This window comes from Salvelinus alpinus, chromosome 2 (assembly GCF_045679555.1).
Source record: "Salvelinus alpinus chromosome 2, SLU_Salpinus.1, whole genome shotgun sequence".
NCBI classification, from domain to species: Eukaryota; Metazoa; Chordata; class Actinopteri; order Salmoniformes; family Salmonidae; genus Salvelinus; species Salvelinus alpinus.
This window is the reverse complement of record NC_092087.1, coordinates 7,359,523-7,385,024: the sequence shown is the minus strand read 5'-3', so window position 1 is coordinate 7,385,024 and position 25,502 is coordinate 7,359,523. Positions and strand designations below refer to the sequence as shown.

General features: G+C 45.9%; 1 protein-coding gene across 1 annotated transcript in view; it reads left to right on the top strand.

The window, feature by feature from the left end:
* The window catches only part of LOC139553265 (semaphorin-3D-like), a 123,912-nt gene extending 98,410 nt beyond the window's left edge, over positions 1 to 25,502 (top strand). Inside the window, exons 9-19 of the mRNA XM_071365412.1 lie at positions 782 to 896; positions 1,357 to 1,426; positions 2,029 to 2,173; positions 6,688 to 6,910; positions 10,489 to 10,577; positions 17,966 to 18,007; positions 19,182 to 19,339; positions 19,829 to 19,893; positions 22,703 to 22,836; positions 22,935 to 24,576; positions 25,117 to 25,502. Of these exons, the coding sequence (XP_071221513.1) occupies positions 782 to 896; positions 1,357 to 1,426; positions 2,029 to 2,173; positions 6,688 to 6,910; positions 10,489 to 10,577; positions 17,966 to 18,007; positions 19,182 to 19,339; positions 19,829 to 19,893; positions 22,703 to 22,836; positions 22,935 to 23,369 (1,476 nt within the window). The 3' untranslated portion in view covers positions 23,370 to 24,576; positions 25,117 to 25,502. The remainder of the gene's footprint in view (positions 1 to 781; positions 897 to 1,356; positions 1,427 to 2,028; positions 2,174 to 6,687; positions 6,911 to 10,488; positions 10,578 to 17,965; positions 18,008 to 19,181; positions 19,340 to 19,828; positions 19,894 to 22,702; positions 22,837 to 22,934; positions 24,577 to 25,116) is intronic.

Sequence of the window (25,502 nt, the reverse complement as noted above, 5' to 3'; positions counted from 1 at the left end):
TCTAGAGGTTTCAGACCTCTTGTCGTAACAGTTAAGGTGTTGGCTTGACAGTCGCTGGATTAAGTCACTGTTGGGACTACTGTATATATCCCGGATATGGAGAACGGATATATTCTGTAGGGAATTTGTCCCAACACCTAGCGACCTCGTCAAGAGTTTTCAGACCTCTTGGCGTAACGGTTGGGGCTACCCCCTGAATTCGCTACAATATTATCACAAAGGGCTTAACGGAAGATCCTACTGTAATATATCCTACAGTAATAGATCCTACAGTAATATATCCTACAGTAATAGATCCTACAGTAATAGATCCTACAGTAATATATCCTACAGTAATATATGCTACAGTAATAGATCCTATGGTAATAGATCCTACAGTAATAGATCCTACAGTAACATATCCTACAGTAATAGATCCTACAGTAACATATTCTACAGTAATAGATCCTACAGTAATAGATCCTATGGTAATAGATCCTACAGTAATAGATCCTACAGTAACATATCCTACAGTAATAGATCCTACAGTAATAGATCCTATGGTAATAGATCCTACAATAATATATCCTACAGTAATAGATCCTACAGTAATAGATCCTACAGTAATAGATCCTACAGTAACTGCAGATCCTACAGTAATAGATCCTATAGTAATAGATTCTACAGTAACAGCAGAGTCTACAATGTCTGATTTGACTGATATTAGTGAGACTAAAAGCACCTAATTGAAAGTGATGTAGATGTTGGTTTCATGTCCGATCTCCTCTGTGTGTCCCGTTAGAATGACGTTGGAGGGAAGAGGAGTCTGATTAACCGTTGGAGTACGTTCCTCAAGGCCCGTCTGGTGTGTTCTGTACCAGGACCTGCTGGACTGGACACACAATTTGACGAGCTAGGTATGTTTTTAATTTACATAATGCCCGGCTGAGTTGAAGTTTAATGTACCAACAAATGAGTGCACTCTGTTTGGCTGCAAGGTTTCACTTTCTAATTTTGATTGCCAACATTTCAGTAGAATTACCAATGCCTACTGGTACCATAACCTTGAAAGGAGTATACATCATTATGTTTGCCTAATAAGGCCTTAGTTTTGTCAATGATCTCTGTTTCAATGATCTCTGTTCCCATGATCTCTGTTTCGGCGATCTCCGTTTCGATGATCTCCGTTTCGACGATCTCCGTTTCGACGATCTCCGTTTCGACGATCTCCGTTTCGACGATCTCCGTTTCGATGATCTCCGTTTCCATGATCTCCGTTTCCATGATCTCTGTTTCGACGATCTCCGTTTCGACGATCTCCGTTTCGACAATCTCCGTTTCAATGATCTCCGTTTCCCCACTGTGTGTGTGTTTCAGAGGATGTCTTCATGCTGGAGACCAAAGACTCCCAGAACCCCATCATCTATGGAGTGTTCTCCACCTCCAGGTGAGTTTGGGCTTTTAAACCCAACAAAACACGACGACAGTATGATTCAAAATTACAGAATATGGTCGGATAAGACAAATGTGTTAAATGATTCGATAACTGAATATTTGGTCTGACTAGAAAAGTACACTCAGAACCAGCTTTTCATCTTCTCGGTGAGAAACACCCGAAAAAGACAATAGAAAGTTGAGAGGATGTTAAAGGGATGTTTTCCTCTTCCTACACGTGTACACTCCCACCACCCCGTACGTGCACACTCCTTCCCAGTGCTGCAGTGACCCCCAGGGGTCAGGGGTTACACAGGGGTCAGGGTTGTAGAGGCTCGGCTGGTTGTGTTATTGTAACCCACCGGATCCACGTTAACACTCTCTTCTCTCTTCTCCACCCTCCTCTCCTCTCTCTTCTCTCTTCTCCACCCTCCTCTCTCTTTCTTCTCCACCCTCCTCTCCTCTCTCTTCTCTCTTCTCTACCCTTCTCTCTACTCTCTCTTCTCCACCCTCCTCTCTCTCTCTCTCTTCCCCACTCTCCTCTCCCTCTCCCTCTCTCTCTCTCTCATCTCCACTCACCTCTCCCCCCCCCCCTCTCTCTCTTCTCTCCCATAGTTCTGTATTCAGAGGGTCAGCAGTGTGTGTCTACTCCATGGCATCTATCAGGGCAGCCTTCAACGGTCCGTTCGCCCATAAGGAAGGGCCCGACTACCGCTGGGTGGAGTACAAGGGGAGGATCCCATATCCACGACCTGGCACTGTGAGTTCTCAGTAGGGACTGTCTGAGGGTTTGTTTAAGGAAGTGACAGACAGACGGACAGACGGACGGACAGATAGGGAAGCAGTGTCAAACAGACAGGAAGATAGACAGACAGACAGAAAGTCTTGTGTGGCTCAGTTGGTAGAGTATGTCGTTTGCAACAGCAGGATCATGGATCTAATTTCCACTGGTGTCACCAAAAAATGTATGCACCTAAGTCGCTTTGAATAAAAATGTAAACAGCTTATGTACAGTATTTATTAAAATGATAAACAGACAGATTGCTAGCCAGGCCGGCAGTCAGACAGACAGGCAACATGTGTTGATTAAAACAAGATAATAGAGCTACTGGCAGGTTGTCTTAACACCTCGGCTATGAGTTCTCCTGGGAAAGCTGTAACTTGTCAGCCAAAGACTTCAGGGGAATGTTTAATATGTTTTAGTGCTCTGTCTGAAGTGGCATGCCGAGCTGTTATTATAGTCCCCCCCATCCCCCCGTTAGAGAACACTACAGGCAGGGGAGTGGCTCCTTGAATGTGCTAGATTACCACACACACACACACATAGTTCCTTGAATGTGGTTGATTATCGCTAGGGTCAGGGATGTCAGTGTTTTGTGGTTACATGATTAAAACTGACGTGAAACTCGCTTCACATCATCCGGTTTAGTTACAACCCCTGATTAGAGTCACTGAACAGCTTCACATCGTCCGGTTTAGTTACAACCCCTGATTAGAGTCACTGAACAGCTTCACATCGTCCGGTTTAGTTACAACCCCTGATTAGAGTCACTGAACAGCTTCACATCGTCCGGTTTAGTTACAACCCCTGATTAGAGTCACTGAACAGCCCACCGTGATATAGAGTAACAGCAGCCACATTTAAAAGGAAATAAACATAGTCCAATTGAGGTGGTTTAATTTTTTTTTAACTAGGCAAGTCAGGGGCCTCCCGGGTGGCGCAGTGGTCTAAGCCACTGCATTGCAGTGTTAGCTGTGCCACCAGAGATTCTGGGTTCGAGCCCAGGCTCTGTCGCAGCGACCGCGACCGAGAGTATGGTACTCATGCTTGTCATATCCAGCACTAAGGCCTACACTCTCTACATCAGTATAATGCTTTCAGTATGATAGGTGGGAAATGACATCATCTCTGATAACTTAAAGACCCAATGCTGTCAAAAACGTGTTTTTTCTGTGTTTTATATACGTTGACTGAGTGAACAAAGCATTAGGAACACGTTCCACAGCGATGCTGGCCAATGTTAACTCCAATGCTTCCCACAGTTGTGTTGAGTTTGCTGGATGTCCTTTGGGCGGGGGGACCATTCTTGGGGGAAACCCAGCAGCGTTGCAGTTCTTGACACAAACCGGTGCACCTGGTACCTACTACCATACCCTGTCCAAAGGCACTTAAATATTTTGTCTTGCTCCTTCACCCTCTGAATGGCACACATACACAATCCATGTCTCAATTGGCTTAAAAATCATTCTCTAACCTGTCTCCTCCCCTTCAACTACACTGATTGAAGTGGATTTGACAGGTGACATCAATAAGGGATCGTAGCTTTCACCTGGTCAGTCTGTCATGGAAAGATCAGGTGTTCCTAATATGCTGTACACTCCGTGTATTTTTCCACACTATGAGGTTGGAATAATACTGTGAAAATTAGATAAAGAGCCGTTGGAAAAGACTGCCTGAAATCTGTTGTCGTGGGAGTTTTGGCCTTCCCTAGTGACATCACCATGGGGTAAATTATACGTAACAAAAATATAAACGCAACATGTAAAGTGTTGGTCCCATGTTTCATGAGCTGAAATAAAATATCCTCGAAATGTTCCATAGTGTAACGATCGTCCTGGGAAGAAGGAGTGGACCAAAACGCAGCGTGGGAAGTGTTCATGTTAATTTAATAAACTGAACACTGAAATAACAAAAACACCAAAGAGAGTAAACGAAACAGTTCTGTCTGGTACAGACACCAAGACAGAAAACAACTACCCACAAAACACAGGTGGGAAAAGGCTACCTAAGTATGGTTCTCAATCAGAAATACAAAGATAGACAGCTGCCTCTGATTGAGAACCACACCCGGCCAAACACATAGAAATAGACAACATAGAACAAAACATAGAATGCCCACCCCAACTCACGCCCTGACCAACCAAAATAGAGACATAAAAAGGCTCTCTAAGGTCAGGGCGTGACACATAAGCACAAAAAGCTGAATTTTCTCAAATATCGTGCACAAATGTGTTTACATCCCTGTTAGTGAGCATTTCTCCTTTGCCAAGATAATCCATCCACCTGACAGGTGTGGCATATCAAGAAGCTGATTAAACAGCATGATCGTTACACAGCTGCACCTTGTGCTGGGGGACAATCAAATGCCACTCTAAAATGTGCAGTTTTGTCACACAACACAATGTCACAGACGTTTCAAGATTTAAGGGAGCGTGCACTTGGCACGCTGACTGCAGGAATGTCCACCAGAGCTGTTGCCAGAGAATTCATTGTTCATTTCTCTACCATAAGCCGTCTCCAACGTCGTTTTAGAGAATTTGGCAGTACATCCAACCGGCCTCACATCCCCAAACCACGTGTAACCACGCCAGCCCAGGACCTCCACATCCGGCTTCTTCACCTGCGGGATCGTCTGAGATCAGTCACCCAGACAGCTGATGAAACTGAGGAGTATTTCTGTTTCTAATAAAAACCCTTTAGTGGGGAAAACTAATTTTGATTGCCCTGGCTCCCCAGTGGGTGGGCCTATGCCCTCCCAGGCCCACTCATGGCTGAGCCCCTGCCCAGTCATGTGATAGCCATAGATTAGGGCCTAATTAATTAATTAAAATTGACTGGTTTCCTTATATGAACTGTAACTCAGTAAAATCGTTGACATTATTGCATGTTGTGTTTTATATTTTTGTTTAGTATAGTTAATAGACCAAGTGGTAGAGTGTTTATTTTGATTGGCGATTTTCTTTTGCATTTATCAGAGTCCCATCAGGAAGCCTGATTTCAGATGTGAATATGTAAACAAGAGTATTAGGGAAATCGTTATGCAAAGGCACAGAATGTAAACGTTTAAATATAACTATTGTATTAATCTGAATATTCACAATACTCATATTATTGTGCGCATACTCCGTTCCGGTGTTGTACCGAATATCTCCCCCTGCCAGAATCCCCCCCGTCGCGTTCTTCATTGCTGATAGTTGAGATTTCTGCTCTTCCCTCCGTTGTCAGTTTAGCCTACACTTCCCTGATCTTAGTAGCAGAAAGCATTTTTGTCTGCAGTTTTCGGTTTGGCTATTTGTTTCAAGTGTATGTGGCGGTTCTAGCTTGTATGGCGCCCTGGGCGAACCCCCCCTCAGTGTCCGCCCCCGGCAAGATGCAGCCCCGGGCGGCCCCCACCCCTACCTTTATGTTTAAATATAACACACATACATTAATTATTCATTTCGGTTGCCTATTCTGACATTAAGTTTGTTTTATAGAAAGTATTTCACTCTGATGTGTGCCACAGAAAGTATTTGACTTGCCATAAAATTAAGGAAATTAGAAGGGGGGAAGATTTCCGGCACAACACCGGCCGTGTTCCTATTGGTCAGTCGCCGGGATCTGCTCGTAACACCAGCCACTCTATACGATAAAGGCTCAACATGTCTGACACTGCTTGAACTTTGCCGGAACCTACTACCGCACGTAGTGGTACTTTATTAAACGATTTACACCCTGTCACACTGAACGAGCCAAGATGTCCGACAATCATTAACGACCTAAGACTTAAGACCATGAGGTGGACATTTTGTCTAGGACGGCAAAATTGAGGCATAAAACGGCTAAAATCGTTGTTCACTTCTGTTACTTCCCCATGCCTTGCATGCCTGTCATGTAGTTTTGATCAAACGTTCAAAAAAAGGCAACAGACAATTTAACATCACGCTTGCATAGTTAAAGCGGCAATCAGCAGTTGAAACAATAACAAAGCCTCTTTCCCACCTCTTTTTTCGGGACAAAGCTGAGGGATGGGGCTGGAGAAATGTAACCACTATCAAATTCATAGACAGAGCTTTTTGACCATGGACTGACCATAAAATAAACATTTTAATTTAAAGGGATACTTCGGGATTTTGGCAATGAAGCCATTTATCTTCTTCCTCAGATGAAGATAACTCAAAGATGAACTCACGGATCCAATGTGTATGTCTCTGCATCCAGTATGAAGGAAGTCAGAGTTAGTTTTGCGAAACCAATGCTAATGTTTGTCTATGGAGATTGCACGGCTGCGTGCTCGATTTTTATACACCTGTCAGCAACGGGTGTAGCTGAAATAGCCGAATCCACTAATTTGAAGGGGTGTCCACATACTTTTGTATATATAGTGTATCATTAATTACTAAGTAAAAAAAAAAAATGGATGTAGAAACTGCAATTTGCCCCTTTAATAAATTATATCACATGGTCTAAATAAAATAACAACTTGTGATGTGTTCTGTATGTCCTCTCCCTAGTGTCCCAGTGTGACCTATGACCCCCTCCACAAGTCTACGCGTGACTTCCCTGATGACGTAGTGAGTTTCATGAGGGGTCATCATCTGATGTGGGAACCCATCCTACCCGTCACCCGTCGCCCGGTCTTTACCCTTGTCAACGTATCCTACACCCTACGAAAGTTGGTGGTGGATAGGGTGGACGCTGCGGATGGCCAGTATGATGTACTACACCTGGGCACAGGTAAGAGAGTAATACTTATAGTATATAGTATGTACCTATCAGTAAGAGAGTGGGTCAATGTGCCCTGCACCCTACGCAGGGTAGTAAACGTGCCCTACACCCTACTCAGCATGGTAGTGGAGAGAGTGGATGCCGAGGATGGACAGTATGATGTCCTCTATCTAGGAACACATACCATTACAGTATAATGTCCTCTATCTAGGGACAGATACCATTACAGTATAATGTCCTCTATCTAGGGACAGATACCAACGTGTAAGAGAATGTCTTGTGGAGTTGTTCATGGGTTGCCTTGACACCGAACAACACAACTTCACTACAAGAGAGACTCAGTCTCTCCAGGCTACATTCTACCGCAGTTACTAGGTAACCCTGTTACTAGGTAACCCTGGATCAACCAGAGCCACTGGCAATAAAGAGTAAGAGGAATCTATTGAGAAACCTATTAAACAGCCCTTATATCAGTAGGGGGAATCTAGTAAGGATTTATAGAGGCACACGAAGGGCACGAGAAGCTGTTATACTGTCTCACTGACACACACACACACACACTGTCTGTCTGTCTGTCTGTCTGTCTGTCTGTCTGTCTGTCTGTCTGTCTGTCTGTCTGTCTGTCTGTCTGTCTGTCTGTCTGTCTGTCTGTCTGTCTGTCTGTCTGTCTGTCTGTCTGTCTACAGTTGAAGTCGGAAGTTTACATACACTTAGGTTGGAGTCATTAAAACTCGTTTTTCAACCACTCCACACATTTCTTGTTAACAAACTATAGTCGGTTAGGACATCTACTTTGTGCATGACACAAGTAATTTCCCCAGCAATTGTTTACAGACAGATTATTTCACTTATAATTCACTGTATCACAATTCCAGTGGGTCAGAAGTTTACATACACTAAGTTGACTGTGCCTTTAAACAGCTTGGAAAGTTCCAGAAAATAATGTCATGGCTTTAGAAGCTTCTGATAGGCTAATTGACATCATTTAAGTCAATTGGAGGTGTACCTGTGGATGTATTTCAAGGCCTACCATCAAACTCAGTGCCTCTTTGCTTGACATCATGTGATTCAGTGAATTATAAGTAAAATCATCTGTCTGTAAACAATTGTTGGAAAAATGACTTGTGTCATGCACAAAGTAGATGTCCTAACCGACTTGCCAAAACTATAGTTTGTTAACAAGACATTTGTGGAGTGGTTTAAAAACAAGTTTTAATGACTCCTACCTAAGTGTATGTAAACTTGCGACTTCAACATACAGTTGAAGTCGGAAGTTTACATACACTTTATCCAAATACATTTAAACTCAGTGTTTCACAATTCCTGACATTTAATCCTAATAAAAATTCCCTGTCTTAGGTCAGTTAGGATCACCACTTTATTTTAAGAATGCGAAATGTCAGAATTTGTGGAGTGGTTGAAAAACAAGTTTTAATGACTCCAATCTAAGTGTATGTAAACTTCTGACTTCAACTGTAGATATAATACGCTGACACTGCCAGGCCCCTTCACCCAGGCTTGGTCACCTCTAACAGCAGGTAGCTATGTCAGCACAGAGTAGAGAGACATGTGTTTGCCGAGGGGTGTCTGTCTTAAAATGATTCACTTCAGAAGGGTAGAGTTCAAGGGGCAAGCGCACTCACACACACAAACGCAAGCATGGACGAGGGCACATGCACAAACACTCACCACACACACGCTCGCTCACACAGTACACACACACACACACACACACACACACACACACACACAGTACACACACACACACACACACACACACACACACACACACACACACACACACACACACACACACACACACACACACACACACACACACACACACACACACACACACACACACACACACACACACACACACACACACACACACACACTCACCACACACGACAGGAAGGGTTGGCTCTTCTTGATAATGTCAGGATGGTCCCAGACCATGGAAATGACCTCTAATCTAAGGTTACCCTCTGAGGTTATATATTCGAACTCATAAATAAATCACACACTACCCACACTATATATCCCTGTCAATGAGATTAGGTTTGGGTCAACACGCGTAATTTATCTAGTTCAACTTGAAGAAACACACAAACACACACACGCACGCAAAAGCGGGGACTGTGAAGCATCGCAAACATAGGCTTCGGGCCATGGATCATCACTGGAGGCAGAGCTGGCACAACCCGTCCTGGCTGGATGCTCACCCTAGTCCGGCAACTGCGGGGCGCTGGCACAGGACGTACTGGGCTGTGAAGGCGCACCGGAGACACCGTGCGCAGAGCCGGCGCAGGATATCCTGGGCCGAAGAAACGCACCGGAGACCAGGAGCGCTGAGCCGACACAATCGGTCCTGGCTGAATGCCCACTCTAGCACGGCAAATGCGGGGAGCTGGCACAGAGCGCACCGGGCTGTGGATGCGTACCGGTAGACACAGTACGTGTAACCGCAAAGCATGAAGGGTCACACGCTCCTCAAAGCGACTGTCTTGCTCCAGACTCCAACCCCTCCAAACTCTTTCGTCCCTCTCCACTGCCAACCACTCCTCGCTCAAACGGTCCAAGAATTCCTCGGTCTCGGCCTCACCCCTCAGCACTGACACCCACGTCATCTGCCCCCCCCCCCCACCCATTTTGGGGGGGGGGGGCTGCCTCTCGGGTTTCTGTCGTGTCCTCTCCTCCTGACCACGCTGCTTGGTCCGTTTGTGGTGGGATCTTCTGTTACGTCCGTCGTTGGAAGGAGACCAAGGTGCAGCGTACATTTTACTTTATTTTCACATGACACCAAAAAACAACAAAACACGAAACGAACGTAAAGCTCTGTAGCTCTAAACAGCAACTATACAAAGACAAGATCCCACAAACTAGGGTGGAAAACAGGCTGCCTAAGTATGATTCCCAATCAGAGACAACGATAGACAGCTGCCTCTGATGGGGAACCATACTCAGCCAACAAAGAAATAGAAAACTAGAATGCCCACCCAAATCACACCCTGACCTAACCAAAGAGAGAAATAAAAAGGCTCTCTAAGGTCAGGGCGTGACAGGCACAGACACATGAATACAAACACACTATAACATACACACTATACACACACGTACACATGTGTGTTGTTTTGTAGTTATGTGGTAGTAGAGTAGTGCCTGAGGGCACACACTTAATTTGTTGTGAAATCCATTGTGAATGTATTGTAATGTTTTACATTTTTTATAAACTTCCTTAATTTAGTTGGACACCAGGAAGAGTATTTGCTGCCTTGGCAGGAACCAAATACAAATACAAAGCTAGTATGTAACAATGACAGCACAGCATCAATCGATCAATGCATGAAGCACACAGCCAGCCAGGTGGTTGGTTGGTTTGACCTTGGGACTTTTACCTCACCGTTTCCATGAAGATCACCAGCTGTATATTAGAGACATCAACTGCAATCGATTGTTATTACCTATGTGGGAATATATAACCCGGTAACTCTAGCCCCTCTCTCCGCCCCCCCTCTCTCTATTTCCCCCCCTCTCTATCCCCCCCTCTCTATTCCCCTCCATCTCTATTTCTCCCTGCTCATTAGATGATGGCCAGGTGCTGAAAGTGGTGTCTGTTCCTAAAGAGAACAGGGAGCCTGAGGAGATCATTCTGGAGCAGCTGACTGTGTTTCAGGTGAGCGGGGCCTGCTTCAGCTTCGTCTACTCCTTAAAGTGTCCTACTACCGAGTCAGAGTTTTACCTTCAGGGGCAGGAGGAACTTCATCTGAATGTGGCCCAGCGTAGAAACGTTTGCACCCAACGGCCTATATACTTCACTGATCTGAAAATTGGACCAGGTCTCTCTTGGAAAAGAGATGTTATCTCAATGAGAAAAACCTGGATGAATAAAGGTAGAAAATACATAAATAATGAATAGTAAGCAATATGGTAGTAGCACCATCTTGACACCATCTCTAACAGACGAAGCGGGAATATCTTTAAGGCCTAGATTTAATCAGATGAAGTGTAAACCGGCGATAGCCGACGCCCACACACTGTAGCTGATGTTGTGGCGGTGTCAGTGGTGTATCTGGTGGTATCAGTGGTGTATCTGGTGGTATCAGTGGTGTATCTGGTGGTATCAGTGGTGTATCTGGTGGTATCAGTGGTGTATCTGGCGGTGTCAGCGGTGTGTCTGGCGGTGTCAGCGGTATCTGTCAGCGGTGTCAGCGGTGTATATGGTGGTATCAGGATTGTATCTGGCGGTGTCAGGGTTGTATCTGGCGGTGTCAGCGGTGTGTCTGGCGGTGTCAGCTGTGTATCTGGCGGTGTCAGCGGTGTATCTGGCGGTGTCAGCGGTATCTGTCAGCGGTGTATCTGGTGGTGTCAGGGTTGTATCTGGCGGTGTCAGGGTTGTATCTGGTGGTATCAGTGTTGTATCTGGCGGTGTCAGCGGTGTGTCTGGCGGTGTCAGCGGTATCTGTCAGCGGTGTATCTGGCGGTGTCAGGGTTGAATCTGGTGGTGTCAGGGTTGTATCTGGCGGTGTCAGCGGTGTGTCTGGCTGTGTCAGCGGTATCTGTCAGCGGTGTATCTGGTGGTGTCAGTGTTGTATCTGGCGGTGTCAGCGGTGTGTCTGGCGGTGTCAGCGGTATCTGTCAGCGGTGTATCTGGCGGTGTCAGGGTTGAATCTGGTGGTGTCAGGGTTGTATCTGGCGGTGTCAGCGGTGTGTCTGGCTGTGTCAGCGGTATCTGTCAGCGGTGTATCTGGTGGTGTCAGGATTGTATCTGGCGGTGTCAGCGGTGTGTCTGGCGGTGTCAGCGGTATCTGTCAGCGGTGTATCTGGCGGTGTCAGGGTTGTATCTGGCGGTGTCAGCGGTGTGTCTGGTGGTGTCAGCGGTGTATCTGGCGGTGTCAGGGTTGTATCTGGTGGTATCAGTGTTGTATCTGGCGGTGTCAGCGGTGTGTCTGGCGGTGTCAGCAGTATCTGTGAGCGGTGTATCTGGCGGTGTCAGGGTTGAATCTGGTGGTGTCAGGGTTGTATCTGGCGGTGTCAGGGTTGTATCTGGTGGTATCAGTGTTGTATCTGGCGGTGTCAGCGGTGTGTCTGGCGGTGTCAGCGGTATCTGTCAGCGGTGTATCTGGCGGTGTCAGGGTTGAATCTGGCGGTGTCAGGGTTGTATCTGGCGGTGTCAGCGGTGTGTCTGGCTGTGTCAGCGGTATCTGTCAGCGGTGTATCTGGTGGTGTCAGGATTGTATCTGGCGGTGTCAGCGGTGTGTCTGGCGGTGTCAGCGGTATCTGTCAGCGGTGTCAGCGGTGTATCTGGAGGTATCAGGGTTGTATCTGGCGGTGTCAGCGGTGTATATGGCGGTGTCAGTGGTGTATCTGGCGGTGTCAGTGGTGTATCTGGCGGTGTCAGTGGTGTATCTGGCGGTGTCAGCGGTGTATATGGCGGTGTCAGCGGTGTATCTTGCAGTGTCAGCGGTGTATCTTGCAGTGTCAGCAGTGTATCTTGCAGTGTCAGCGGTGTATCTGGCGGTGTCAGCGGTGTATCTGGCGGTGTCAGCGGTGTATCTGGCGGTGTCAGCGGTGTATCTGGCGGTGTCAGCGGTGTATCTGGCGGTGTCAGCGGTGTATCTTGCGGTGTCAGCGGTGTATCTGGCGGTGTCAGCAGTGTATCTGGCGGTGTCAGCGGTGTATCTGGCGGTGTCAGCGGTGTATCTTGCGGTGTATCTGGCGGTGTCAGCGGTGTATCTGGCGGTGTCAGCGGTGTATCTGGCGGTGTCAGTGGTGTATCTGCATTGGAGCTGTCAAATCGGGTGAGCAGCTGCTCTTGTGATTATTGTCGAATGAAACCACACCCGTCCTGCTCGCGTTAGAAGTTTAGAACGAGAAAGTGGGCTAAGGCGTAGGGTCTAGGGTCTCTTTGGAATTCATTCAGCCTGAATAGTATGACTTTTCTCAAGTACTATCTGTAGACCTGCTTGTCTACAATGTGATCTGTTGACCTGCTTGTCTGCAATGTGATCTGTTGACCTGCCTGTCTGCCATACCATCTGTTTACCTGCCTGTCTGCCATACCATCTGTTGACCTGCCTGTCTGCCATACCATCTGTTGACCTGCCTGTCTGCCATACCATCTGTTGACCTGCCTGTCTGTCATACCATCTGTTGACCTGCTTGTCTGCAATGTGATCTGTTGACCTGCCTGTCTGCCATACCATCTGTTGACCTACCTGTCTGCCATACCATCTGTTGACCTGTCTGTCTGCCATACCATCTGTTGACCTACCTGTCTGTCATACCATCTGTTGACCTGTCTGTCTGCCATACCATCTGTTGACCTGCCTGTCTGTCATACCATCTGTTGACCTGCCTGTCTGCCATACCATCTGTTGACCTGCCTGTCTGCCATACCATCTGTTGACCTGCCTGTCTGCCATACCATCTGTTGACCTGCCTGTCTGCCATACCATCTGTTGACCTGCCTGTCTGTCATACCATCTGTTGACCTGCCTGTCTGTCATACCATCTCTTGACCTGTCTGTCTGCCATACCATCTGTTGACCTGCCTGTCTGCCATACCATCTGTTGACCTGCCTGTCTGCCATACCATCTGTTGACCTGCCTGTCTGCCATACCATCTGTTTACCTGCCTGTCTGCCATGTAATGTGAGCTAGGTGTTTCTGACATCAGCACTGGCTGTTGTTTCCATTGGGTCAATCACATACTTTACCTACGAACTAACCAAATAATTAACTACAATGTTATTAACCAACTAACCCCTTAAGAGAAAAAATAGATACAGATGCTTCCCACATAAACAGACAGACTAAGGGAAGATAGAGGGAAGAGAGAGGAGAGGGGAAGGGAAGAGAGAGGGAAGAGGAGAAGAGAGAGGAGAGGGGAAGAGGAGAGAGAGGAGAAGAGGAGAAGAGAGAGGAGAGAGAGAGGGAAGAGGAGAAGAGAGAGGAGAGGGGAAGAGGAGAGAGAGGGAAGAGGAGAAGAGGAGAAGAGAGAGGAGAGAGAAAGGGAAGAGGAGAAGAGAGAGGAGAGGGAAGAGGAGAGAGAGGGAAGAGGAGAAGAGAGAGGAGAGAGAAAGGGAAGAGGAGAAGAGAGAGGAGAGGGAAGAGGAGAGAGAGGGAAGAGGAGAAGAGGAGAGAGTGTGGAACAACACAATACAACACAATCATATCTAGACAGAAACACAACAACATAGAAAAGTACTTTATTGTTCATATGTCACAACACACATGTGTCTTTCATTGTCCACAGGACAAGAGGCCTGTGTCCTTTTATTTATTGGGGAATCCAAACCGGAGCCAACCTTGTTTTCAACAACCCTCTCTAAGGCACCAGATGAATGTCAGAGCTCCGACTAGAGAAAAACCTGTATTGGATTACAGTATTATTCATAGTGCCTAGTTAAATAACGGTTAAATAAATTAAATTGAATTAACACCTTTCATCTAGAACAATTCCTATGTGTATTTACAATCCCTTTCTCTAAACTGATTACTAATTTCCCTAGTGTCACGGCCGATGCTGGAAGAACTCGACCAATTAGAGACATAAAAAGTCTCTGTAAGGTCAGGGCGTGACACCTAGCTCTTATCAAGTTGTAAATTACAGTGCCTGGAGAATGTTGTTATTGCTATCAGAAAAAATAAAGTAGATGCTTTTTCCACTTGGAACCTGCAGGTTATATCGACCTTATTCCCTTTCCCTTATTCATGGTTTCCTTGCGCATAAAGGTGGTTGAATTATGAGGGAATTACGTCAAGGTCAGAATATGGTGTATCTGTAGACACACCATATTAATGGAGGCATGTCTGTAGACACGCCTCCACCACACCTTCATTAATACGGTGTATCTGTAGACACGCCTCCTCCACACCTTCAGTAATATGGTGTATATGTAGACACGCCTCCACCACACCTTTATTAATACAGTGTATCTGTAGACACGCCTCCTCCACACCTTCATTAATATGGTGTATCTGTAGACACGCCTCCACCACACCTTCATTAATACGGTGTATCTGTAGACACGCCTCCACCACACCTTCATTAATATGGTGTATCTGTAGACACACCTCCTCCACAACTTCATTAATACGGTGTATCTATAGACACACCTCCACCACACCTTCATTAATATGGTGTATCTGTAGACACGCCTCCTCCACACCTTCATTAATATGGTGTATCTGTAGACACACCTCCTCCACACCTTCATTAATATGGTGTATCTGTAGACACACCTCCACCACACCTTCATTAATATGGTGCATCTGTAGACACGCCTCCTCCACACCTTCATTAATACGGTGTATCTGTAGACACGCCTCCACCGCCTTGTATATGCCCCTGGCAGGCCTTGGGTACAGGTTTACCATATAGCTCACAGACGCAAACGTAGTAATGAGGTATGTGTGTGTGTGTGTGCGTGTGCGTGCGTGTGTGGGCATCCGTTTGTGCGTGTCTGAGTGGCCTGGGCCTGGTAGAACGTTAGCTCGGTAGGAGAGTTAGTGTGGAATGTGACGAGACAAATGCTAGCAAGGTAATTGTCCGCGTCACTTGGACTGTCTGGGGCCATTGACTCACAATGTTACCAAGTTTAAATGAATCACTGAGACAGATAGTGGTGGTAATGGTGATAATGGTGTTAATGATGATACTGGCGGTAATTGTGATGATGGTGATAATGGTGGCAATGGTGGTAATGGTGATTATGGTGGTAAAGGTGGTGGTAATGGTGGTGGTGGTGGTAATGGTGACAGTGGTGATAATGGTGGTAGTGGTGGTAGAGGTGATGGTGGTTGTGATGGTAATGGTGGTGGTGGTAATGGTGACAGTGGTGGTAATGGTGGTAGTGGTGGTAGAGGTGATAATGGTGGTAGTGGTGGTAGAGGTGATAATGATGATAGTGGTGATAATGGTTGTAGCGGCGATAGTGGCGATAATGGTTGTAATGGCGATAATTGTGGTAATGCTGATAGTGGTGGCAATGGTGATAGCGGTGATCATGGTGGTAATGCTGGCAGTGGTGATAATGGTGATAGTGGTGGTAGTGGTGATAGTGTTGACAATGGTGGTAGTGGTGGTTATGGTGATAAGGGTGGTAGTGGTGGTAGTGGTGATAATGGTGGTAGTGGTGGCAATGGTGGCAGTGGTGATAATGGTGGCAGTGGTGATAATGGTGGTAGTGGTGATAGTGGTGGTAGTGGTGATAATGGTGGCAGTGGTGGTAATGCTGGTAGTGGTGGTAGAGGTGATAATGGTGGCAATGGTGGTAATGATGCTAGTGGTGATAATGGTTGTATCGGCGATAGTGGCGATAATGGTGGTAATGGTGATAATTGTGGTAATGCTGATAGTGGTGGCAATGGTGATAGCGGTGATAATGGTGGTAATGCTGGCAGTGGTGATCATGGTGATAGTGGTGGTAGTGGTGATAGTGTTGACAATGGTGCTAGTGGTGGTTATGGTGATAAGGGTGGTAGTGGTGATAATGGTGGTAGTGGTGACAATGGGAGTAGTGGTGATAATGGTGGCAGTGGTGATAATGGTGGTAGTGGTGATAGTGGTGATAATGGTGGCAGTGGTGGTAATGCTGGTAGTGGTGGTAGAGGTGATAATGGTGGCAATGGTGGTAATGATGCTAGTGGTGATAATGGTTGTATCGGCGATAGTGGTGGTAATGGTGATAATTGTGGTAATGCTGATAGCGGTGGCAATGGTGATAGCGGTGATAATGGTGGTAATGCTGGCAGTGGTGATAATGGTGATAGTGGTGATAGTGTTGACAATGGTGGTAGTGGTGGTTATGGTGATAATGGTGGTAGTGGTGGCAATGGGGGTAGTGGTGATAATGGTGGCAGTGGTGATAATGGTGGTAGTGGTGATAATGGTGGCAGTGGTGGTAATGCTGGTAGTGGTGGTAGAGGTGATAATGGGGGCAATGGTGGTAATGATGATAGTGGTGATACTGGTTGTAGCGGCGATAGTGGCGATAATGGTGGTAATGGTGATAATTGTGGTAATGCTGATAGTGGTGGCAATGGTGCTAGCGGTGATAATGGTGGTAATGCTGGCAGTGGTGATAATGGTGATAGTGGTGGTAGTGGTGATAGTGTTGCCAATGGTGGTAGTGGTGGTTATGGTGATAATGGTGGTAGTGGTGGTAGTGGTGATAATGGTGGTAGTGGTGACAATGGTGACAATATTGGTAGTGACAGTGCTGGTAATGGTGATAATGGATATATTGGTGGTATATGCAATACTGGTGGCAGTGGTGATAATGGTGGTAGTGGTGATAATGGTGGCAGTTGTGATAATGGTGGTGGTGGTGATAATGGTGGTTGTGGTGATACTGGTGGCTGTGGTGATAATGGTGGCAGTGGCGATAATGGTGGCGGTGGTGATAATGGTGGCTGTGGTGATAATGGTGGTGGTGGTGATAATGGTGGTAGTGGTGTGACTTATGTGGGTCCTCTAGAGGAGCTTTATTTTTCATTATCTCATTCACACAAACACACACACACACACACACACACACGCACGCATGCACACGCACACATTCACACCGCTCCCCTGCATCCTTTGTAATACTAATAACCCGTCTGATCCTGTCTGTGTTCTGCTCCTACTAACCCGTCTGATCCTGTCTGTGTTCTGCTCCTAATAACCCGTCTGATCCTGTCTGTGTTCTGCTCCTAATAACCCGTCTGATCCTGTCTGTGTTCTGCTCCTAATAACCCGTCTGATCCTGTGTTCTGCTCCTACTAACCCGTCTGATCCTGTGTTCTGCTCCTAATAACCCGTCTGATCCTGTGTTCTGCTCCTACTAACCCGTCTGATCCTGTCTGTGTTCTGCTCCTACTAACCCGTCTGATCCTGTCTGTGTTCTGCTCCTACTAACCCGTCTGATCCTGTGTTCTGCTCCTACTAACCCGTCTGATCCTGTGTTCTGCTCCTAATAACCCGTCTGATCCTGTGTTCTGCTCCTACTAACCCGTCTGATCCTGTCTGTGTTCTGCTCCTACTAACCCGTCTGATCCTGTGTTCTGATCCTACAGAATCACGCCCCTATCCTTAGCATGGAGCTGTCGACCAAACGGGTAAGTCTGCAGTGCTGTGTTTGTGTGTGTGTGCGTGGTCATCCTCAGTTAACAGTTTAATGTGGCAGTAAAATATCATTCCAGTGATGATTCAAATGGATCAGGGTTCCCCAACTGGCAGCTCACGGGTAGTTTTATTTGGCACCCCAAGATTTCTGAGCAATTAAAAATAAAATGTTTAGTTCATTGTTGGACATAAAAGACTGTAAAAACACCAGGAACTCTCAGCTCCAAGTGATTTTAATTTTGGAAATCTGTTCCCAAGTATTCCTACGCATAATAGAAAGACGTGATCGTTTACAAATGTAATCAAGGTTTGAAATGATTATGTTTTAGTCATATATTATATCTATTATATCTATTTGGACTTCTTGCGGTCAATTTGCAGTCTTGCAATTATTTTAAATAATGTTCCCCCGACCATCCGCTCAAGAAAAAAATAGTTCCGCTGCTGAATCTAGTTGATGATCCCTGCTGTAGAGCAGCAGCACTGTTTACACATAGTTGATGATCCCTGCTGTAGAGCAGCAGCACTGTTTACACATAGTTGATGATCCCTGCTGTAGAGCAGCAGCACTGTTTACACATAGTTGCTCCTGCAGTAGCCTACTCACAGAGAAGTTTGGGATAACAGGTGTAGCCACGTTGGGTATAGGTCTTGAAAAATCCCACAATCCAGATTATATGTGTAAATATTTTCCTGCATACCAGCACTTTACAGTAATCTCAAGCGCCTAAAATGAATGAGAGACTAACTTTACATAGTGTAACGTGTCCGCTGAGAATTCGGGAAGCAAGTACAGGGAGTGTATTTAATAAATAAATGAACAAAACAAGAAACGCGGGTAGCGTACAGACATGGACACTGGAACAGAGTCAATGACACCTAGGGAAAGAACCAAAGGGAGTGACATATATAGGGAAGGTAATCAGGTGATGGCGTCCAGGTGAGTCTGATGCGCGTAACGATGGTGACAGGTGTGCGTAATGAGAAGCCTGACGACCTCGGACGCCCGAGAGGGAGTATACGTGACACATTGACAGTTTTAGAAGCACTGTAGGCTACTATGACAATTAGTCATCAATTACATTCAATATAATTAAATAACATTAATTAAAAGTTACTTTAAATGTAACTGAAATCATCTTCCCTGCCCTGTATGTGTGTCTACAGCAACAGCTGTATGTGAGCAGTGATGAAGGAGTGGCCCAGTTACCCCTGCAGCGGTGTGAGCTGTACGGTAGAGACTGTGCTGACTGCTGTCTGGCCAGAGACCCTTACTGTGTCTGGGACGGGAACACATGCAACCGATACTTTCCCAGCAACAAGAGGTAACTACTCTACTTAGGTTAAGCGCCCAGAACAACAATTCTGATCTTCACATCAAATAATTTTGGGGTATCAATAGTAGTAACCAATAAGCACATAACATCAAGCATAAAAAAATGTTTTATACAATATAATTATTGCCATTTCTTTTTTTTTTACATTCATCAGCAAAAGATGACAATCATATAATGCTTCAAACTACTTTTAAATGGCTACCTTACTATCTCTGTAGACAATGAAAGACACATGTATGTTGTGACAGATGAACAATAAAGTACTATTCTATGTTGTTGTATTTCTGTGTAGATATGATTGTGTTGTATTGTGTCGCTCTTTGTTCGTGAACCCTGGAAAGAAGAACTGTTGCTATAGTAACAGCTAACGGGTATCCAACAACTAAATAAACAAACAAACATTCTGCCACGGTTCAAAGCTATCAGAGTTATGACATGGTTATGACATGGTTATGAAATGGTATTTTATCTCCTCAGGCGAGCTCGGCGCCAGGATGTGAAACATGGGGATTCAATGAGCCAGTGTCACAATGCAGAAGATGGTAATTAGTGCGTATGTGTGTTTGTGTGTGCGTCTACTAAATGTTTATGTCTGTCACTCTATGTTACTCTATGTCTCTGATTGCAGCTAGCGCCAGCCAGTCTCAACTCAGTAGGTAACTCATATTACTGCAGCTAGCGTCAGCCAGTCTCAACTCAGTAGGTAACTCATATTACTGCAGCTAGCCCCAGCCAGTCTCAACTCAGTAGGTAACTCATATTACTGCAGCTAGCCCCAGCCAGTCTCAACTCAGTAGGTAACTCATATTACTGCAGCTAGCGTCAGCCAGTCTCAACTCAGTAGGTAACTCATATTACTGCAGCTAGCCCCAGCCAGTCTCAACTCAGTAGGTAACTCATATTACTGCAGCTAGCGCCAGCCAGTCTCAACTCAGTAGGTAACTCATATTACTGCAGCTAACCCCAGCCAGTCTCAACTCAGTAGGTAACTCATATTACTGCAGCTAGCCCCAGCCAGTCTCAACTCAGTAGGTAACTCATATTACTGCAGCTAGCGTCAGCCAGTCTCAACTCAGTAGGTAACTCATATTACTGCAGCTAGCGTCAGCCAGTCTCAACTCAGTAGGTAACTCATATTACTGCAGCTAGCGCCAGCCAGTCTCAACTCAGTAAGTAACTCATATTACTGCAGCTAGCGCCAGCCAGTCTCAACTCAGTAGGTAACTCATATTACTGCAGCTAGCGCCAGCCAGTCTCAACTCAGTAGGTAACTCATATTACTGCAGCTAGTGCCAGCCAGTCTCAACTCAGTAGGTAACTCATATTACTGCAGCTAGCGCCAGCCAGTCTCAACTCAGTAGGTAACTCATATTACTGCAGCTAGTGCCAGCCAGTCTCAACTCAGTAGGTAACTCATATTACTGCAGCTAGCGCCAGCCAGTCTCAACTCAGTAGGTAACTCATATTACTGCAGCTAGCGCCAGCCAGTCTCAACTCAGTAGGTAACTCATATTACTGCAGCTAGCGCCAGCCAGTCTCAACTCAGTAGGTAACTCATATTACTGCAGCTAGCGCCAGCCAGTCTCAACTCAGTAGGTAACTCATATTACTGCAGCTAGCGCCAGCCAGTCTCAACTCAGTAGGTAACTCATATTACTGCAGCTAGCGCCAGCCAGTCTCAACTCAGTAGGTAACTCATATTACTGCAGCTAGCGTCAGCCAGTCTCAACTCAGTAGGTAACTCATATTACTGCAGCTAGCGCCAGCCAGTCTCAACTCAGTAGGTAACTCATATTACTGCAGCTAGCGCCAGCCAGTCTCAACTCAGTAGGTAACTCATATTACTGCAGCTAGCGCCAGCCAGTCTCAACTCAGTAGGTAACTCATATTACTGCAGCTAGCGTCAGCCAGTCTCAACTCAGTAGGTAACTCATATTACTGCAGCTAGCGCCAGCCAGTCTCAACTCAGTAGGTAACTCATATTACTGCAGCTAGCGCCAGCCAGTCTCAACTCAGTAGGTAACTTAACTCATATTACTGCGGCTTTTAATGTATTCGTTTGCGCTAAGTTTTCTCCATCTTAGATCATAATATATTAGTTTACAGTACGTTGTAGCACCAGTCAGCTTTCCTCCAGTTCAGTATTACCATGATGTAAGTGGTCTCGTGGTACGGTACTAGACCAGCTGTAATGTCTGGAGATTAGATGTGACTGCTCATAGGTTAATGTATTAGTTGACTCTCTGTAGCAGAGACAGCTTCGGTATGACCCAATGCTATGATCGTGTCCGAAAGCTTAGCTGATGATTAACCGTTAGTTCGCCCTCTAGTGGACCTACTGTACAGCTCTAGCTAGGTACAAGTTGCCCTCTGAGGCACAGATCTAGGGGCAATTTACCCTCCTCAAATCCTAACCTAATCCTTTGAAGGAGGATCACAAAACAGAACTCTGAATCAGATCTTGTGTCGTCCCCCCAGAACTCTGAATCAGATCGTGTCCCCCCCCCAGAACTCTGAATCAGATCTTGTGTCCCCCCCCCCAGAACTCTGAATCAGATCGTGTGTCCCCCCCCAGAACTCTGAATCAGATCGTGTGTCCCCCCCCAGAACTCTGAATCAGATCGTGTGTCCCCCCCCAGAACTCTGAATCAGATCGTGTGTCCCCCCCCCAGAACTCTGAATCAGATCTTGTGTCCCCCCAGAACTCTGAATCAGATCTTGTGTCCCCCCCCAGAACTCTGAATCAGATCTTGTGTCCCCCCAGAACTCTGAATCAGATCTTGTGTCCCCCCCCAGAACTCTGAATCAGATCTTGTGTCCCCCCCCAGAACTCTGAATCAGATCTTGTCCCCCCCCCCCCAGAACTCTGAATCAGATCTTGTGTGTCCCCCCCCAGAACTCTGAATCAGATCTTGTCCCCCCCCCAGAACTCTGAATCAGATCTTGTGTCCCCCCCCCAGAACTCTGAATCAGATCTTGTGTCCCCCCCAGAACTCTGAATCAGATCTTGTGCCCCCCCCCCCAGAACTCTGAATCAGATCTTGTGCCCCCCCCAGAACTCTGAATCAGATCTTGTGTCGTCCCCCCCAGAACTCTGAATCAGATCGTGTGTCCCCCCAGAACTCTGAATCAGATCTTGTGTCCCCCCAGAACTCTGAATCAGATCTTGTGCCCCCCCCCAGAACTCTGAATCAGATCGTGTGTCCCCCCAGAACTCTGAATCAGATCTTGTGTTCCCCCAGAACTCTGAATCAGATCTTGTGTTCCCCCAGTATGCGCACATTCGGCCATGAGAGGCTATTATAAATGCAATAACAAAGCTTTTAACTGCTCCTGTTTCCTGCCTTTCAGGTTCTGAGTCGGTGGAGCTGAAGGTGATCTATGGGGTGCAGAGCAGTTCAACCTTCCTAGAGTGTATGCCCAGATCCCAACAGGCTACAGTCAAGTGGACAGTTCAGCCGTCACACACTCGCACTAGCAGAGAGGTGAGGGACATTGATCTTCTCATGTATAATTGAATCATTGACTAATATTCATCTAATAATGAACCGTTTTCTTGTCTTGCTCTGCCGTCCTTGTCCAGCTGCTCCAGAGTGAGGATCGTATGGTCCACATGAAGCGGGGTCTCCTGGTGCAGCGACTGGAGCCAGGGGACGCTGGCCTCTACAGCTGTACCACCCTGGAGCACTCCTTCTCCCAGGTCCAGGCCCGCTACAACCTCCAGGTTATACCCCAGCAGAGCATGACAGCATCCCAGGCCAGGGCATCTGATCCTGGGGCTGGAGGGCTGAGGGGGGGTCCTGGAGGTTCTGGGAGCCACACCCAGAGACACACCAAGCTCCTCAGGAACTATAAGGACCTGCACATGGTGGGCATGGCTAGCATGAGCGCAAACGAGTACTGTGAGCAGCTGTGGTACCGGGAGAAGAAGAAGCTACGCCAGTTGAAGTGGAAACAGAGCCAGGTGGACAACGGCAAGGCCAGGGTACGACGGCATGACTCCACCCCACTACAATGACCAGCTGGGGATGGGGATGGACAGAGACGTTGGCTGAGTCCCAGTTCTCCACGTTTCTCCTGATATGTGCACTTGCACACTTTCACGCATGGATTTATCAATGGTATAAAAACTCCCTCCCAGCCAGTGCTTACACCGAGCCTATGCCTTGAAATCCATGACAGGTAGTGTGCAAGGGCACACTTCTGGAAAAGGGTGGAGAATCAGAAAGTAGCTTTGGATATAAAGAGAATGTGCATACAGTAATACAGCCTTTATTTGAACAGACAAAACATTAAGAACGCCTTCCTAATATTGAGTTGCAACCCCCCCTCTTTTCCCTCAGAACAGCCTCAATTTGTCTGGGGATGGACTCTACAAGGTGTTGAAAGCGTTCCACAGGGATGCTGGCCCATGTTGACTCCCAATACTTCCCACAGTTGTGTCAAGTTGGCTGGATGTCCTTTTGGGTGGTGGACCATTCTTGTTCCACACGGGAAACTGTTGAGCGTGAAAAACCCAGCAGCGATGCAGTTCTTGACACAAACCGGTGCGCCTGGCACCTACTACCATACCCCATTCAAAGGCACTTACATATTTTGTCTTCCCCCCTTCACCCTCTGAATGGCACAGATACAATACAGGTCAACAGTTTTAGAACACCTACTCAAGGGTTTTTCTTTATTGTTACTATTTTATACATTATAGAATAATAGTGAAGACATCAAAACTATGAAATAGCACATATGGAATCATGTAGTAACCAAAAAAAGTGTTAAATCAAAATATATTTTATATTTGAGATTCTTCAAATAGCCACCCTTTGGATTTAACAAGTGACATCAATAAGGGATCATAGCTGATCACCTGGATTCACCTGGTCAGTCTATGTCATGGAAAAAGCAGGTGTTCCTAATGTTTTGTCCACTCAGTGTATAAGCTTAATATTATTATTATCAGTTAACCTTTGTCCACAGAATAATGTGTATGATAGATATGTTAGATTTATATTACTCCTTAATCATCCCCTGTATTCTGTGTAGACAGGATTTTGACCCGAGACGTTTGTTATTGCACTCTGGACTGGTGAGTTTGTTACCAAATAAAAACCGGACAGACCGTTCTCCGCCACATGTGTTGAGGGGGGGGGGGGGGGGGGGGCAAATTCGCTGTCAAGCCACAGGTGTTTATTTACTCCTCAGCAGTATTACAATCATCACAACCACAGGTGTTTATTTACTCCTCAGCAGTATTACAATCATCACAACCACAGGTGTTTATTTACTCCTCAGCAGTATTACAATCATCACAACCACAGGTGTTTATTTACTCCTCAGCAGTATTACAATCATCACAACCACAGGTGTTTATTTACTCCTCAGCAGTATTACAATCATCACAACCACAGGTGTTTATTTACTCCTCAGCAGTATTACAATCATCACAACCACAGGTGTTTATTTACTCCTCAGCAGTATTACAATCATCACAACCACAGGTGTTTATTTACTCCTCAGCAGTATTACAATCATCACAACCACAGGTGTTTATTTACTCCTCAGCAGTATTACAATCATCACAACCACAGGTGTTTATTTACTCCTCAGCAGTATTACAATCATCACAACCACAGGTGTTTATTTACTCCTCAGCAGTATTACAATCATCACAACCACAGGTGTTTATTTACTCCTCAGCAGTATTACAATCATCACAACCACAGGTGTTTATTTACTCCTCAGCAGTATTACAATCATCACAACCACAGGTGTTCTGGAACTTCAGAGCTGTGATGGGAAATGAGTTGGACCACTCTGTTGCACCACCAAGGATGTTCCCTCCATCTCTTTATTTTCCTTCCTTCCTTCCTGGCAGAGAAGAGGAGAAACATTTCATTTCCTGGTCCTGTGGACAACAACACTGAGAGAAGCCTCCTTTACATTTGAAGAGTTTATTTTAGATAAATTCAAAAATAGTTTATTTCAGATGTATATAACAACTGGTTTTGTTGCAAAACACTATATATACAGTGTTTAGCTGGAATGTTCTTATCCTGTATATTTAACATATAAATTCCAAAATAGTTTATTTACAAAACGCTATATCCACCAATTTCTCACCTGTTTTTTCATCAGAAATAAATGCTTATGGGTA